Below are 16,745 nucleotides of genomic sequence, written 5' to 3' on the forward strand. Positions count from 1 at the left end.
TTTGAGCCATGGATGGAAGTATAATCTTGCCACATTTCACTTAAAGTTGTGAAAATAAAATTTGATCTTGTTCTGCTTCCAGAGCCGATAATGAGCTGCAGCAATAAGAGCTGGCAGCACCATGTTTACTTGTCTAGAGAGTAGGAAAATAATTGCTTGTTCAGCATTTCATGTTATAAATAAAAACTTTTCTCAGTAAAGCTCGGCACATATTGGAAAGTTGTCACATTATTGTCATATTATACAGATTATACATCTGCCTTTGCGATGAATTCGTTTCAATTCCAGCATTTATATCACGACAATAACTTGGCTAATCCCCAAATATAAGATTTCTACTGCTACCTGCTTCTTCAATTTTCTGACATTAAAAGCTGCTCTTCTGCATTACAGTTTGACTTGTGATTCCAAGTCAGTGAGTGAGTGTCCTCTCATCGCCCAATCCTCTGCCTCTGCTCCACCTGCAGTACTCCGTGGCAGCTCCATGATGCATTTGATTTGTTGAATCTCCTACTGAAAGAGCTTGCCCTTTCAACCCAAGGCCATCATTCTCTTTGTGACTGCAGCTGAGCGAGGGCTTTGATACCCAAGCCAGTTTGGCACCATGTTGGGTGATGAGTATAGGGATGTGTGAGCAGAGGGATTACTCGGTTTACTACTATATATATTAAAAATGCCCCAAAAGATGAAATAATAAACCACAGCCATCAGAATATGAATATTTTCACATATGGTGAATCTAATTGTATCATGTATCATAAATGAGTCTGTGCTTCTGCTATGTTGGTAGCAGAAGTGCATGGCCAATGGCTAAATCCCATTAAATTTTCCAAATCGATTCCAAAAGAGCACACTCATATGAGAAACAATAGTAAAGCTGTTCTATAAGACTGCAGATCACCCAGCCAGCTCTATCACACTCACACCTGCTGTGTGCCATGAGAGGAGGGAACAACTGGAGGCACGGACCGCATGTGTGTGTGTGTGTGTGTGTGTGTGTGTGTGTGTGTTTGGAAGAGAGCACAACTGGGCATGCAAGCTCTTGTATGGATGTGTGTGTTTACATGTGCACGGCCCTGTAAGAATGCATCAGTGCTTGTGGCACAAGGCCTCAGCTCGATTTAACTCCCCGCTGAATGCCACAGTGACGCCAGTCAGACTTTGTGCGGCCGCATACCTCCACTGAAGAAGATATGGAAAAAATCTGTGGACCAGTAAATCTTGGAGATTACATGGCTCCTCTCAGCTCTGGCCTTAATAATGCCTCAAATTCAACAGTGCCATGCCACTGCAATTTGGAGCTTTTGTCTTTAGAAAAACAATGAATCTCCATACCATCCCAGCATCATTGCTCTTCGACTGTGCATGAGCATCTATGTGTGTGCCCGAGAAAGAGCTGGTGGTGTGTGTGTACGTTAAAGAGAGGGGAGACACGAGAGAGAGGATTATATGTAGAAATAGCAATGGATCAACTGAAACACAACATTGACTTGATTTTTTAATTGCCTCTCAACTGCAATGAATGGCCGATGCAGCTGTCTGCGTGAACAGCTGCTTGCCTAAAAAGACAGAACAAACTCTGGGAGGGAGGAAGAGAACAATGTGGGATGAATCATATTCAGCCTATGAGGTATTTTGCAATTTCACAACTTTAAAAAATGCATGCAGGATTAAGAATCACTTTTATTGGAAATTCACATCTGTTCCAAGGCGCATTTCCCAGGGAGCTTGCAAAGATGCATTTTCTATGCTGTCTGGGCAAGACAGAAACAGTATGGTGTATTGCTGCATAGAGTAAACTAAAGCAGACAATGTTTTTTTTTTCTTTTAGCTTTGTTAATGTGGAACTTTTGAGTTTACAAGTTGCAATTTACAACTGTGGAAGAACCAGGGGGCTGAAAGATTTGATGGAGCAGTCTGTATAGATTTCCTGCAGAATATTTGTCAGACTTGAATTAAGTACTGTTGTTTTGCGCTCTCTCTCTCTCTCTCTCTCTCTCTCTCTCTCTCTCTCTCTCCCTCAGCCTGAGGCCTTGTGGCTGACTACTCCACGTCTATAAATCACCAGGAACGAATGCTTATATCCCGGAGCGAGCGCACTGAGTCAGTCTGGCAAGGTTAATCACATTCACATCTCCTCGGCCTGTTTGCAGCAGCCAACTGATAACCAAACACACATTACGGGGCATGATCGCTCTTGTTTGTGAATTCTGCTCATATCATGCTTAACAGTGATGACACATAAAAGAGTTGGATGTAGGTGAAGCTGTGGGTCTATTCTGTTTTGGTGATTGTTACCAAGCATAAACAGCACTCTCGCAGGTGTTTGGACAACAGAAATAAAACCAAAATGCATAAAGAATTAAAATAAAAAAAGGAGCAAGACAGATACCGTAGGGGTGGGGCTGGGGATCGACCTTAATAACAGACAGAGGTCTCATTCACGCTGCACACATGCTCAGCTTACACTGGGGCCATTGGTCGGCTACACTCATATCCTTCTGTCTGTGTGTTTGATGGACTTTTAGAGAATATGGGAAGCTTTCCAAGTGTGACACATGGTTTCAAGCCTATGAATATCTGTGAATATAAGTAGCATAAGTGTAGTATAAGGGTGGGTGTGTTTGCAAGTGTGCATGTTTTCGAATATGCATGCATGTGATTATGCTTCAATCTTTTTTCCATTCAGTGCTTTTGCTTTTTTTTTCTCTCTCTCTCTCTCTCTCTCTCTTCTCAGAAGTGCCCTACCCAGATATGTGGGAATTAGGCCACATCGCTCACTACCATCCTACTTTAATCAAAGTGCCGATTCTTGAAACAGACAGCTGTTGTCATGTGCCTTGATTCCAATGGCTATCTGTCCCTGTAGCTGCCCAAGTTCTTAGTTGGCCAGCTGAAGTTGCAGAGAGAACGAGGGTTAACGGCGTCTGCTAATTTAAACTCCAGTTAGAGCAGTGCTCCTATTCACAATACAGCATATACCACAAACACACTGATCCAAGGTAAGTTTCTTTTTTCTCCTCTCTGGCATTACTCATAACATCCTATTGATTTACTGTTGTACTGGTTTTGAACATGACTTTTACTTAGTAAAAGCCACTAAAAATGATCTAATATAGTAATTCACTAACATAGTGGAGTATCAATGATTGCAATTCATCAACACAAACATGGCAGGTGATGTTGATTGTTGTGTTGTTTTAATCTTTAGAGTGTGACATGCATGATCCCATATAACCATATAAGGACTGGCCTTTTCTTCAAAGTAAATGTGAGAAACATCTGCTGAAAAGCTAAGGAAAAAAAAAATGTCATATCAATTTCCCAGCACTTCATGTAGACTTTTCTCCACCTAACAGATCTGTGTTTAGTGCATAGCAGTGAGTCAATCAAAGTTGATTGGTAGAAGTGTACACCCTTGCCATGTTCCTCCATGTTTCAGTGCCTTAAATCAACACAAACAGCAGGGAACATTGTCCGAATGCCTTCTTGGCTAGAATTTGGTAGATCAGAATGGCTAAATGTATACACACTTCTAAGTTATTATCTATCCATCTATTCCTGGTTCAAGGCAGTTGTCTGGGTGGGCCAGGGCAGAAACAATACCATCTGTTGCAGACTAACTGAAGGTTAGCTTTAGACTTAAGGCTCGAGCCGTCAGGTGTAAAGGGCAAACGGTTGAGGGCACACAGCGGAAAAAATCCTAAACTCCTTGCATGTCATAAAGATCTGTTCGAATATAATCAAAATGAAGGAGAGAGAAAACATTTATTTGTCAAAGTAAAAATAAAAAAGTAAAAACCGATGTAAAAAGAAACTAGTGGAGGATTCCTGGGATCATATTGGTGATAGATAATATGATAATAATAAAACGTCTCACTTTGAATTTTTTAGCATTTTGATTAGCATTTAGCAAGCAGTCTTTTAAGGAGAACTGGTTAAGTTGTCCTTTCTCGATAAATAAAACAAACATTTTAAAACACAATCTAAAGTACAATAAAGTATATTTCCGGCATTCCACACACTTTTACACGTATGCACAAATTGAAAGTTGAAAAATGACAAGATGAAAATATTGAGTATTAATTCCTGAGCTGGTGGTATTACTGCTAACATTTCAGTTTTCTGGGAGAAAGAGAGTTGTCATAGGTCATTACAAAGCAATTTGTTACCTGTTTCCATACTACATCATGGCTCGGGTGACTAGAAGCGTGGGAGTGTCGTCATGAAAAGAAAGACGAGGCATGTTCAAACAAAGTTATGTTATGCATTGTAATAAGCTTCACAGGCTGCTCAGTGACGCCATACAACTGTTTTTCCTACTTGATTTATTAGTTTGAAAAATAAAACTTGGCCAGGTAAAAAAAATAAATAAATAATGTGAAACATATTGGAGAATTCTAGATTGGGGAGAGGTTTAACTCTCAAAACACACACACACACACACACACACAAACACATATGCAGGGTTTGGGTCAGAGGTCAAATGGCCCTGAACTCTCTCCCTTTAGGCTGAGGACATCAGAGGCCCCTCTATGTGCTGCTCTCCATTTATTTTACCCATCATCCCTCATCAGGCCGGGGTGACCCCGCGACCCTGGAGCTAGGGTTACCTGTCAGTTGACTGTCTATTCATGAGCACGGGGCTTGACGCTGTGTCAACATTTGTTCTGTGAGAAATGAGGGAGGAAGAAGAAGAAAAGAGTTCGGTTCAGTGTGGTAAAGACCAAAGCAACAAACAGAAAAAAATCTGAGTGTGTTAGAAAGAAATACTTTATTTTATATTGAATGAATAAAAATCTACCCTTAATTTGTTTCTGGGATTTCAGGCAGTGCAGGGCCTTGACTAGCAGACTTTCTACTCCGATGACATGCAAGTGTGATAATTCTTGTTTACTCAGAGACAAAGATCCAAAGGATCTCAGTAAACAGATGCCTGCATGGATACCTATTGAGGGGTACCCTCAAAGCGTATGAGGGCCGTGTGGGCTGTCAGCTATCAATCAGGGTGCCGTAAGTGGGATCCTTGAGTGGAGATGCTATCAGCGCTGCCCCGTATACACTCACACCACAGTTTCCCTTATCTCTACTGAGATAACAGATCCCCTCTAACAGTGAGAGGCCTGAACCAGACACACTTGCTTTCTGCATCTCTCTCCATCTCCCTCTCACTCTATGTCTCAGCTGTGCTATAGGCCACTTCATTTCAGACAGGGGCCCTCAGAGAAAAAAAAACAGTCAATTTGCTCTGGTTCCTGTTTAAAATTCAATAAGCTTGTCTCTTATATTGCAACCGTGTGGTGCTAGCGGAGGCTGCAGAGGGCGCGTGCTACTTCTGATCCCAATCTCTGATGTTATCAGCCCTCAGAAGAAACATGATACATGTCTCAGTTGACGGATCTAGATGGGCATGAAATTGAACAGAAATCAGAAGCATGACACATCAACAATTTCCTGCAACTGGACTTTTTTTTATTATTTTGTAAACATTGCATTTGCAACTAAATTGTTTAAGGTTTACAGCCCCTATTGATGGGCAAAGAGAACAGAGGGGTCAGGGTTGTGCAACTTGTATTTACATGTTGAAAAAGTGCAGTACAAAAACATGTATCAGATTAGATTTGAAAACACGTTTTCCACTTTCATGTATGTATAAACACATTACAGGTTTTGAAAGAGTACTGTATGCTGACCATGTCGTGGTGAAATATGTGAGGTCACTGTAGTTATTTTTCCTCGGTTTGAGGACAGTGAGCTGGAGAGATGGTCCTGGACTGGCCCTGTTTTTCAGGCTTCCACCAGACCACAGCACGTTCAGCCTAATAACAAAAACAAGCATCCCGGTGTGGAGCTGGTCCCACAGTGTGAGGACCTTAATGAGGAACATGTGGAGCTGCCCAGACACACAGTCAGAGGAAACCCAATCCCTCACTCCCTCTTTTTCTCCCCCTTCCTTCTCCCTTCCCCCCCCCCCCTCATTCTTTCTTTCTCACTCTCTTACGCTTAACTCTTGACATTTTCTGTCGCTACGTTTTTATCATGTAGCACTGCTTTTAGGTCCGCTGTTCTTGTGTCTGTCAGAAATTCTTAATGTTTGTCCAAAACTTAAAACACTTTTGTTTTCTCTCTCAGGTCCATGGAAACTGGCTCTTTTTTTTCTATTGTACCAGAACAAGTGACCCACTGTCAGCAGGAGCAATATACCGGCCTTGTTTTTTACCCGATACACACCCACTCTCTCTGACTTGTTTTAGAGTTGGTAGTCTATACATATTGCTATATACTGGTCATGCAATGCAATACGCTCATAAGGAAACATGGGAAGAAAAAGGTCTTTCTCCACCCATCAAGCCTGACAGGCGGTCTCAGAGTTTCTTTCATGTGCTGAATTCATCCTTACCGTCCACCTGGATCAATTAACTATTTGCTTCAGTGGTCATCAGTCCCGTGGAACCTCACTTCATTTAGTAGACAGCAGCTTATTGAGCGAAACTATGGCTTTGATTTTGTTGTCTTTTATCTTTATGTAACACACATTCGGCATGCAGTTGTATTATTTCTATCACTACTACTAAAACTGAGCTTTTTTTTCATCTTCAGCTGAGATAAATTGAAGTAAACAATGTTTCTTTTTCTGCAGGAAATGTCATCACTCGCTCCTAAAGACAAACACTGTAACAGGTGAGACATTCATTTTAATTTGCTGTACAGTATATTAACACAACAGATCTCCCTCCTACACCGCGTCACTGCCCTGTGTCCAAGTTGTCGAAGGGAATACGAAGTGTAACCTGTTTGATGGGTTTTAAAATGTGACCATAAAACACAGCAATAAAGCAGATCAACCAACCAAGCTTCCAAAATTAGCTGAACAGAGTAAGGTAGAACTCTCTGAGGGGATAAACTTGGCACACTGGATCCAGTGTGACAGAGGCCCTTCTGGCAGCTCAGAACAATCCAAACGTTCCACTTGGGTTGAGCTGTCTTCGTTTCCCCCTCCACTATATATATCAGCCCCACATCAACATGGGCCTGTGAAGACCTTTCACAAGACTGACAGGCCACCTGAATCACACAATTGTGTGGCCAGAGGAGCCTGCATGTGTATAGAAAAACCAGTGATCCAATAACTGTCTAGGTTCACTTCTCTCTCATAAAGTCAGGAGGGAGGCGCAGAGGGAGACCCACAGCTACAAGCCAAATGTTCCAGCTGCACCAAAACAAAGCTTTAACTTTTATTCTAATTCTAAAAATTACGCAAACTGTGACTGTTGATTTTCTTAATATCAATATTTGATTCAGTAATTGTTTGGTGCATTTGATTTCTTTATTTGCATGGCACAAAAACCACAGAGTGTGTCTCAGGGAAAAAAGGGCTGAAAGCTGGTGAGTGTATGTGCCTTGCAGATGGTCCGGCCTCACAGCAGCTGTGCAAATGAAAGACGGAGTGTCGTTGAAGGAGGTGAGAGAGATGGAAAGTTGGCCACAAAAGGAAAAGAGTAACATACAAGTTGCTAACTGAAAATGTAATGGAAAAATGAACAGCACACTTTGCTGAGATTTGCAGAGAGAAAATAATTGGGTCAGAGTATTTTCTCTGACGTGACGAAAACAGACAATGCCAATGTGTTTTGGCAGGTAAAACACCACTTTGTAACCAAAAAAATGACAAAAGAAGGCATTTATTGATCTCAGATATACAAGCTAATCAGTGTAATGGAAACAAATCCCACATTATAGGTTACCACTATATTATTCCTTAGCCTCAGTACAATGCCAGTGCTACCATCAAAAATAATGCACTTGCTAAGCATTTATCAGGTTCTATATTTAAAATATTCACTAGATAAACTAAGCAAGATATATTCTGCTAGTTTGCACACACAATTGTCAATCAAACTCTATTATTTAAGCACTAAATCTGGAGTGAGAAAACAGCAGGTGGGAGATTCCTTCTTAATGCTGAAAACACACAAACATTTGTCTCGGGAGGGGGAGGTGGGGTGGCGGGGAGGGAGTCAGAGGACAGTTGTCCCTGAGTGCTTTGTAGTGCAAAGAGTTTAAATTTCTACTAGTCTAATGCAGCTCTGCATGCGAAAAGCTGTATTACTCGTCACTTCTAATTATACTGAATGGCTCCAAGTTCTAACCTTAGCATAGACATAGCCTACTGTATATATACAGATAATAGGCGGTTGTAATACTATTATAACCATAACACCCCTGTGATTCTTCAATTTTAATCAGAATCAGAACTAGATTCATTGCCAAAGTGAGTTTTCATTTGCATGGAATTTGCCTTGGTGCATACAATAAGCATATGAAAATGGAATGAACAGTAGAGCAAAGTCATGCAACAGTCAAGTACATAAATATAGAATAGAAATATTGCAATAAAATATGTAAAATACATCATAACACTTTTGTTTTTATATACATGTTTTAGAAAGGAAAATTAGGCTGTACGGTTTTGTGCAGGATGTGCAAAAATATTAATCAGGGCAATTATAATTTCACACCGCCCCTTGTGTTGTTGAAGGCACTTTTCTACTGTCCTCATCCCACTACATGTAAATATGAAATGGGTAGTGAATGATTAGTGTTTCATTGGCCAGCAATCACCTCTGGGCCCCGTCTACACTTTAGACCCCTCCCTCGTAGAACCGCCCTGAAGCCAGGGGCCCCTTTTGAATGACAGCGCTTGGGAAGGAAGACGAATTTTTGTCTGGTTTCCCGCAGCCACAACGTCGATGAGAAGCAGTCGAGGAACTCCATTCTAACTGAATGGATTGGTATGGGGAGAAGCGGACCACTAATCACGGCTAAACGGCAGCTTTGGGACTGTGTAACGTTGACAATGGTTTTACTTTCGCTGCTGTTTCGACCAGGTAAGTGTTGCTTTTTCAATCCGTGCTCCTCCACTCCTCTCCTGCATGCAAAGCTGTGTCCCGCTCTCCCCGCAATGGAGGGGGGGAAAGTTAACTTTTTCCTGGCGTTTTGTGGCTGAACTCAAACTCTTTAACGGCTTTCAACTTTCCTCTTACATAATACGTTAAGTGTTAAGTGTTTTTGGTGTTTGAAGAATGTGAAAAGCCGCTGTTGTTTAGAAGTACCCCGTCCGCTGCGGGGACAAAGTAAAGCCCTGTTGTATCCCAGCCTGCATCCAACACTTGTATGCTGCTAGCCGAGCCGCACGAGTTAACTCACTTACGGACGTCTTTTTGAACACATTTCCAACCATTCTCGCATAAAACAACGACACCAAACAAGTTGTCACCAACCGCTAAACATTTATCACGCTTTACAAAACACAAGTGCCGCTGTTGTTAGGTTTTATCAAGTTGTGTGAAGTTATGGCGTAGCCCCCCAGCTAGCATGGCTCGCTAGCAACTGGCGTCCAGCACCCGCAGTCAAACCAAAAGAAAACTGCGGAGCTTGTTTTTTTTAACCAGAAAGTGCTGCTAATCGCACACCAAACGGTCACAATTACTATTCGTCATGAGTACAACTTTAACACTTAGTTTGGACTGTTTTAGTTTTTGGCAAAGCTTAGTGGACCATGGTATTTCCCCCCTATTCATGCTTCATTTATTAACTTTGTTAGCTACCATGCATGGGGGTCCAACTTTCTGGCCTCTGAACGTGTTGGTCCCAGTTAGAGATCAGAAAGCACTAACAGTTATACCAAACGCAGGAGCATGTTTTGTTTGGATTATGATTTTTTATTTATTGATTTATAAGTGACAAAATATAACATCAATGTAACTATTTATTTAGACATGAAAACTGCAAACCATCATATAATGTTATAAGAAGTAAGAAGAAAGATGATGAACAATAATATTGTCAACCTTTTCCAAAGAACCTTGGAGGCCCCTCAGGTTCTTTTTATTGTTTTGGTACTTTGTAATAGCTTGTTGTAACTGGATGTAGCACCAGTTTTCAATTTGTTTAAAATATGCAAAGAATAGTTGCTGAAATGCATTCAGATGTTTGCTAGATTTAGGTTGTTAAAGTAACAAGTTATACTTTTTTTTAATTAAAGTTTGAGTATTTAAAGTGTCAAAGAGTAAACACTATGATGTATATGTTGTTAACAATAGCATTTAATACCATCTAAAAGTGTCTTCAGCCTTGTTTTGTACTAATAATGAGCTGGCTCTATGTCCAGTAATGCACTCATAGTAGCTATGTTAGTCTGCAACCTAAAGACAACGCCCAAGCCAGTAGAAAACGGTGTCCTTCTCTGCAGCTCTAACTAAAATCTGCCAAACTGTAAAATACTAATACTGTCTGTGTGGTCCTTTTTGCTTGTTCCTTTCCTGTTCTTATATTTCCCACATGGTCCTCACACTTGTTGGTAGCCTACTAAGTGCCGGAGCATAAAGACCCTTTGGGGAGATGCATGGTTGTTGATGGCTGTGCAGGCAGTGATTGTCCGAAAGTGTCAATCACAGCGGACTTGTGTGACCTGGCAGCGAGACGGGGGAGGCCTGTTGGAATTCAGAGGAGGGATGCATAATGCCTTTAATTTGACCTTTCACACTCCATCTCAGTTTTTATCAGAGCTGGTGTTGAAGTGTAGCGACTGTGAGATGCATTAATCATCTGTCATTCCCCCTTCAGTGCATCACACATGTGTGAAAGGGAAGAAATGGTGCAAAAACATTCATGTGTGAACTGGTGTGAAATCTCCATGCTTATCTTGTTGTCTTTGTCCACGCTGTTTGGAGATTAGATGGGGCTTTGGAGTAAACAGAAGATTATTCTGTTGCAATAGAGGAGCAACCTGATGCGGTTTTTTGCCGTGAAAGTGATGTATGTGTTGTGGAAGCTGGATGGTGCTGATTTGAAATAGAAATACTGTATATCCACAATACAGCAGGAGTTATTATGCTGGTCAGCAAATGAGACATCCCATGCAAAAGTAACACAAAATGAAATGAACTCGATGAATATCCACACCTTTACTTCCCACAGAAATAGTTTTGTTTTCCTTGATAATAAATATCCCACTTGTGAGTCATAACTTAACAGGAAGACCCAAATTTAAGCGATGCCACCCAAATATCACATGCTGTGCTTTGCTGCCCCCACCATCCTCCTTCCAGCTTCCAGTTTGGACCATGAGTCTATTAAACTAGTGTGAGTCTTTTGTGATGTTCCCCATGCGATCCTCCTGAAGTTAGCTGCCCCCATACACCGAGCCCTGCCGTGCCATGTAGTGTAGCTTAATGGACTTCAATTACCTCAGCAACAGCCAAACCACATTCAACACCCTCAGGCAAACTAACACAGGTCGGTTTCCTCCTACAGTCAGGCTACATGCTATTTCTGTGAGGGCTAGTTGGGGGAAATAAGATTTGACTGACTCTGGAGCACAGTGTGGGATCATGGCCTCGTGAGCTCACGCATTTGGGTTTTAATGGCTCTCCTGATTGAGCTAAACTTGATAGTGGAAAAGTTTTGACTCTGCTGCCTTGTGTACTGTGCTGAGGTAATGTATCTGTAAATGTCAGATGGATTTTAAGATTCTTACGTGGGGAATTGGTAGATCTAGTCATCTGTATTTTTTTCAGAGAGGGAGGTTACTGATGAAACTGAGATGAGCAGCAAGCATTTTCACAGTAACTGATGCGATAATGCCGTTGCAGTACAACAGGTTGATGCTCATTGTTTTTGTTTTCCAGCTCACTGCCAGCAGTGTCGAATCCAGCGCTGCAATGCAGAGTATGTGGCTTCTACCTCCCCCTCTAGTGGTCTGCAGGAGGACGTGGCTCTGGATGTAGACTACTGCATCGCCTTGCGGGCCTATGCCCTGTGCACCAGGCGGCAGGCGCGCAGCTGTAGGGGGGACCTGGTCTACCACTCGGCCGTCTTCCGCATTAAGGAGTTATTCTCTCAGCATAACTGCTCCAGCGAAGGGCCCACCTCCTCCGCCAAGGTCCCCAGCACATCTCGTCCAGCTGTGTCGGAGCTGTGCGACTACGAGAATCGGGTCCTCATGTCGGGCTCTGCCGGTCAGCAGAAGAAATATGCCCACTGTGGATTATTCGGAGACCCGCACCTACGGACTTTCCGTGACGAGTTTCAGACCTGCAAGGTGGAAGGGGCGTGGCCTCTGATTGACAACCGCTTCCTGTCGGTGCAGGTGACCAACGTGCCTGTTGTCCTTGGCTCCAGCGCCACGGCAACCAGCAAGGTAAGCATTGTAGAGCTGCGACAGAGTGGTTAATCGATTTTCGATAATCGACTTATCGTTTAAATCATTTTTTAAGCAAAAGTGCCAGAATATTCTCTGGTTTCAGAATATATATTTTTTTTTTCATATGTGACAATACATTTAAAATCTTAAAATCTTTAGACGAAGAAAAAAACAAGCAAATGATCACCCTTTTTCCCCCACATTTTACAGACAAAACAGGGAATTAAGTAAAACTCATTAGAATAATTGGGAGATGAATCAATAATGAAGGGAATCGTTAGCTGCAGCCCTAGTTTAGTGCTGTGGCTTCCAACGTCTTTGGCGTGTGACCCCTTCAAATCCAAGCAGTTTCTACTTTCAACCCCTCTCACATTCTGCATGTGTCTTTTACGTTTGAATAGTCTTTTCTTATTGTTATCATTTAAATAATTTTTAGAGGCCGGAATAATAAGGTCAATCTATTCAAGATTTCACGAGAAAAAAATATCTGGCAAAAAACACACGGAACCACAGCTCCTCAGATTTGTTTTGCGACCCTCGGTGTGGTGCTGCTTTTCTCACGACAACCACCTAGGACACTGCTAGAAATGAACACTGATTATAGTTATACGTTTTGAAACTAAGGGCCTATATAAGCAGGCTGTTTTTTGAGTGCTGGCTTGCTAGCTCCACTATTGCCATAAAGTATCAACATGTGAAGTTAATCGTCATTCCACGGTGCCTCTGGAGCCTCCAGCATTCCTCTTGTCTTGGAGCTCCTTCAGATCTTATGAGGGAAAAGAGAGAGGAGGGGAGTCCTTCAGCGGTGTTGAATCACAGACATGCTTGAGCGCTCTACCTTTAACACATGGGTGGTCATATGGTAGTGATTAACGCTCACTCAAACATTTTCCTCCACCGCCACGATCTGGAATGTTTTTTCACCCCTCTGGTCAAATAATTATCTTGGTGCTTTTTGTGTAAATATAGGATAATGTGGAAAAATAAAGGAATAATTGGACAGCAGCGAGGGCCTTTGATTCTGTTAATGAAGTAGGCTGTTTTTTTTCATGCTCTAAATGCTTTTAAAAAGTTGAAATCTTTTATCAGGTCTCTGTCTCTTTTTGGTACTAAAAAAGTCACATTGGTATATAAGGCTCATCATGTACAGATCGTGTCCATTTAAAATAGGTTCATTAGGCTGCTTTTATGTGACTTGTATGCTTAAATAGTAAATCATTTTGTTTCCCATTATCGGGTAGTGTCATCGACTCCCTACACTTAACCAATTTTAATTCACCTGTTTGAAAACCAACAATAAACTATAATATTGCACCGGGGGAAAATTGCAGAAACTCTCTCAAAGGCATTTACAGAGTGTTGTGGGCCTTATGCAAACCTGTAGTGTGGGTATATCTGTGCCAGCACCCGCATGCCCCCATCATGCTTTTGGAGTTGTTTGCAACTGCCAGACTTAAGACAGGAAATCATCCATCAAATACTGTATCCCCGTAAGTGTAAACGCAACCACAGCCACCGCTTTGTCAAGATACTTTGAAGAAATAGAGATTAGGCCCAAAGTTTTTTTTTTTTTTTTTTTTTTTTTTTCCCCCAAAGTTCAGCTGGAATACAAATCAGTCAGTCACTGAGCAAGCACGAGCAGTGCCAGTGTAGGAGACGTGTTGGAAGATTCATGAGGATTTGAGCCTGTTGTGAAACTGTGGCGTTTGAGCCAACATTCAGGGAGGACTGGTGGAGTTACTGCTTTTAGTTTAGCCATTTGCTTTAGGTATAAAAGGAAAGGTGATATTGAAGACCACACAGTGATTGTAATTGTGGTTTATTTGAGCGGTTTCCTCTTTGGGTGGTAACAACCCAGAGGACCACTGACAGCAATCACTGCCACTCTGTAAAAAGGCCAGCATGGGCCATCCACACCTTCCACAGCAGTTAAAATGTTTGGTTTCCTGCTGCCACCTTATGGCTTTAAATGGTACTGCTCTTATTTAAGCTTTATTAGTATAAGAATATACATGCATATAAATAAATGCTGATCTTCTTTTCCTCTTATTTCAGATCACTGTGATCTTCAAGTCCTTCCACGGCTGCACAGATCAGAAGGTGTACCAGGCCACCACAGAGGATCTGCCGTTGGCCTTTCAGGATGGGACTCGCAGTGGCGGTGAGAGCGGCAGCTTGACCATCGCGGAGCGCGGCGGCTCCGGAGTGGGCCGGCAGGTGAAGATACAGGCCCGTTACATCGGCACTTCCATCATCGTCCGGCGCGTGGGCAGCTACCTGACCTTTGCCATCCGCATGCCAGAGGACACCCTGGACTTTTCGGAGGACAATGGCGGTCTGCAGCTCTGCCTGCACGGCTGCCCGCGCAACGAGCTCATCAAAGAGCACACGCTGGGTCGTCAGGGCCAGCAGCCCCGGCTGCAGGGCACCAACACAGAGCTGGGGCCTCTGCGGCCTCCTCACCAGGTCTACACAGTGGAGCGCGCCACGGCCAAGTGTAGAGAGACTCTGCAGGTGGAGGACGTGTACTTTCAGTCCTGTGTGTTTGACTTGCTGACCACAGGAGACCCTGAGTTCTCCATGGCGGCCTACGGCGCTCTGGAGGATTTAAAGGCGCTGCCGCCCAGTAAACTGAAGCAGAATTCCCCGAGGACTCCTCGTCTTTACAACCGAGGAGTGTCCCACACGACGGCTGCAGCAGCAACCAACAACTCCCTGCTCTCACTCCTACTCCTCATTCTGCTGCTTTTGTAAACAATAAATATAAAGGATTATTTTTTTTATTTTTTTAAAGAGGGAGAGCGAAACATGGAGACAAACAGAACGCGGAAGCATTACCAGCTTGAGGAAAGAGTGACTTAACAGACATATATATTTGTAAAAAAAATGTGGGGGGGGGGGGTTGGGGCAATTTGTGAATGTTGTGATCTTTTTCTGTTTTTGTCATTTGAAGGATTTCACACTAAAATATGGTATTTCTTCCCACTTCACATTTCTGTGGCTTCATACATGGGTCACATCAGTTGAAAAAAGACAGAAATACATCATGTGGTTTGGGGTCCAGTACAACATGTTGTTTCCATGTGCTCACTACTGGTTTTCAACAATCGTTAAAAACTCATAATTGTGTGTGTGCTGATTATTTTTTTTTTTTTTTTTGTAAATAGCAAAGTCATCATAGTGCACAACCTTCAAACAGCTGCACATGTAACTCCATACTGTATGTAAGCTGTTTTTTTCTGCAGAGCAATGTGGCTTCTAGATCCCGCATAATCTAGTAATATCAATAGCACTTAACGGTTTTAACAGCAAGTTTGTGTATTCAAATGTTATTTCTTTGTCTATTTCAACTGTTATTTCAGATAATTGGCATGCTAAATACACAGGATCCAACAACTGTATGTAAAAACTACCTATCCATAATATGTCAGTGTGATATTCAACAGTTCTCATCTTCTGTGAAACACTCCCTCTTCAAGCTGTTTGGCTTCCAGTTTTAAAGGTTTAAAAAAACACAAATCTTTATATAATAATATATTAAAAGAGTGTATATATGTGTTTTATATTGTGTACATTTGCCTGTGTATAGATGTTTTTAACTGTAATATGTTTTACATTTGTTGTGTTTTTAGTAGGTTATTTTGAGACATTGTAAGAAAAGTAAACTAATGTGTTTTTAATTTTCTGTATTAAATTGTTGGACACTCTGGACCACAGTCTGTGTTTTTTTTTTTCCTCTCTTTTTTTCTTTTTTGTCCCTTTTGTACCTGCTATCATGGACAGAGGATAGAGATGTTTCCCCCCCATCACATCATATCATGGTAAATTGTTGTGTACAGAGGTTGTCTGAACTTTTATTGTCCATTTAAACCAGGGTTATGAACTTTAATATGGAAACACATTTAGTGTTTCTAGGTTAAGACATAGAAGATGACAAGCAAAACACAAAAGAGTTAATACAGCGGCAGCGTTTCCAAACTGGATGCTTGTAATACCACTTGTGTCCTGATGGGGTCCTCAGTCCATAAGGGCTGACAGCTCGTAGTATACACACAGTTTTGACAAGCGGGCTGTGTAGCTGTAGGGATCCACAGTGTTCTCAGGCCCCCTGTGTAAATGTTACCTCTGAGCGCTGAGCTGGCTGCTAGCGTTGCTTTGGTCTGCCCGAGCGCTGCCTGGCTCCAAATAGGATTTAGTCTGTGGTTTAACACCAGGTTAGGGTCGACACGCGCGCACGGTGCTGATATTTGCACTATACACTAACAACGAGTGCCATGATTAGAAAGAAGGCTGTGATCAGTTTTTATCGCCATCAAAAATGCAATTAAGAAAGCTCTTGCACACTCCTTATGAAGACATTAAGAATGAATGCGCTATAATTAGTAGATGTAGATTTAATTTATATCTTGAATTAAGTTAAAAGTGTATTGGTCCTTGTATTACTCTGAGTGGCAGAATGTTTCGTCACACAGGCAAATCATAGTTAATCTCTCCATGTCCCATTTCTTTAAATAAAGACAACAGCACAGTGATCTGCGTG

At 42.0% G+C, this 16,745-nt stretch overlaps 1 protein-coding gene across 1 annotated transcript; it reads left to right on the top strand.

The window, feature by feature from the left end:
- Window positions 1-2,736: 2,736 nt before the first annotated feature.
- rgmd (RGM domain family, member D) lies at window positions 2,737-15,916 on the top strand. The gene is made up of 5 exons (XM_031318436.2): window positions 2,737-3,002; window positions 6,641-6,681; window positions 8,740-8,888; window positions 11,691-12,202; window positions 14,261-15,916. The coding sequence occupies exons 2-5, from the start codon at window positions 6,644-6,646 to the stop codon at window positions 14,957-14,959; spliced, it is 1,398 nt and encodes a 465-aa protein (XP_031174296.1). The 5' UTR covers window positions 2,737-3,002; window positions 6,641-6,643; the 3' UTR covers window positions 14,960-15,916.
- The last annotated feature ends 829 nt before the right edge of the window (window positions 15,917-16,745 follow it).

The sequence above is a fragment of the Sander lucioperca genome, chromosome 11 (assembly GCF_008315115.2).
Source record: "Sander lucioperca isolate FBNREF2018 chromosome 11, SLUC_FBN_1.2, whole genome shotgun sequence".
In the NCBI taxonomy this organism is placed as follows: Eukaryota; Metazoa; Chordata; class Actinopteri; order Perciformes; family Percidae; genus Sander; species Sander lucioperca.

Bases quoted from the DNA above. Each gene is read 5' to 3' on its own strand.
- rgmd (XM_031318436.2), top strand. From the start codon at position 6,644: ATGTCATCACTCGCTCCTAAAGACAAACACTGTAACAG. The intron at 8,889-11,690 runs GTAAGTGTTGCT...TTTGTTTTCCAG, and splicing joins TTCGCTGCTGTTTCGACCAG to CTCACTGCCAGCAGTGTCGA. The intron at 12,203-14,260 runs GTAAGCATTGTA...CTCTTATTTCAG, and splicing joins GCGCCACGGCAACCAGCAAG to ATCACTGTGATCTTCAAGTC.